The 1,274-nt window shown below is 35.3% G+C and overlaps 1 protein-coding gene across 1 annotated transcript in view; it reads right to left on the bottom strand.

Annotated features, from left to right (window-relative positions):
* The window catches only part of LOC101862665 (adenosine deaminase 2), a gene marked incomplete in the record, with an annotated part of 52,613 nt that overhangs the window by 6,557 nt on the left and 44,782 nt on the right, over nucleotides 1–1,274 (bottom strand). Inside the window, 1 exon segment of the mRNA XM_013085548.1 lies at nucleotides 906–966. Within this exon segment, the coding sequence (XP_012941002.1) occupies nucleotides 906–966 (61 nt within the window).

Here is a 1,274-nt window from a genome sequence, read left to right as displayed (position 1 = left end):
ACCTATAGGTTGGACAATGCCCACTTTTGGTGTAGGTCAAGATTTCTGGTACCCCCGAAATCTGGGTTAGCCCGCTTGTTCTTAAAAGCAATCATTTAGAGGAACCAAGTTTGGAACAAATTTTAGTTTTGGAGGTAAGAAAGAGGAACAGATTTACCTTGATCTGTCGGGGCAGAAATAATGAATACCCCCCCCCCAACCCCCTGACTTGTCGCTTCGTTAGATTTACAAAGTTCTTTCGGCTCAGTACCTAGTTTTGAGAAATATGGCGTAAAAAATTTTACGTTTCATGTTTTTTATTTTTTTTAAATTTCATTTTTTAAATATTATCTTGGAAACGACTCCAAATAATTTTACGATTTTGATAGAGCAGACAGAGCATTGTGATTCTGACCTCATGTTCTTAGTCTTACTTTAAGAACAATGTTATCTAAGACGGGGAAAATGTATCTCTATATTTAAACAATCTAAAATATAAAACATGTCTTGAACATATCAAACGAGGTCAATAAAAAAGAACATAACTATGAAAATTTTCCCTCCCGTCTCACACTTAACTACCAGTTGTCCATTTTCTACTTAATATTGATGCGCTGAACAAGAATATCAACTTCATTTCCGTCGCAAAATTAATAGTTTTGGAAATATTTGATTTTTCTTAATCGAGCTATTATTACACTAGATCTAGAACGGGGGGCTAAAAAGGGGGGCATGCCCCCCCCCCCCTGATTTAGCCCAGAATTTGATATTTTACAGTTTGGTTAGAAATTTCCTTGAAAATGATTTTTTTTGGGACAGTTTTGGCGGCTGCATGTGTGATCTGCAGCAAACAATACTGTACTTTGACCCCTGAAGCAGAGCATCAGTGAACGGAAGTGAAAGTAAAAATTTACCGAAATACTCACTCCTGATCAAATCTATCCACATCTGTTTGTGCTGCCCTCAGCTCCGACATAAGCGTCCATTCTGTGAATAAAATACAGTTATAATGTCAGAGGTGACAGTTTAGAGGTTAGAGGTCAACTGCTGCTAAATATACATAGACTAGGTAAAAGTTCAGAAATTTCAGTTAAGCTTGTTTACAACATTTTGAAAGATTTTACGCCGGTCAGGGGTTTTCATGGAATGTTAATCCCCCCTCGTCATGTATGGTGATAAAACAAGAATAATAATAACAATGACAGTAATAATAATAACAATGACAGTAATAATAATAACAATGACAGTAATAATAATAACAATGACAATGACAATAATAATAATAATGATCATAA

Source organism: Aplysia californica, unplaced genomic scaffold (genome assembly GCF_000002075.1).
Source record: "Aplysia californica isolate F4 #8 unplaced genomic scaffold, AplCal3.0 scaffold00385, whole genome shotgun sequence".
NCBI classification, from domain to species: Eukaryota; Metazoa; Mollusca; class Gastropoda; order Aplysiida; family Aplysiidae; genus Aplysia; species Aplysia californica.
This window is presented reverse-complemented; position numbering and strand designations above follow the sequence as displayed.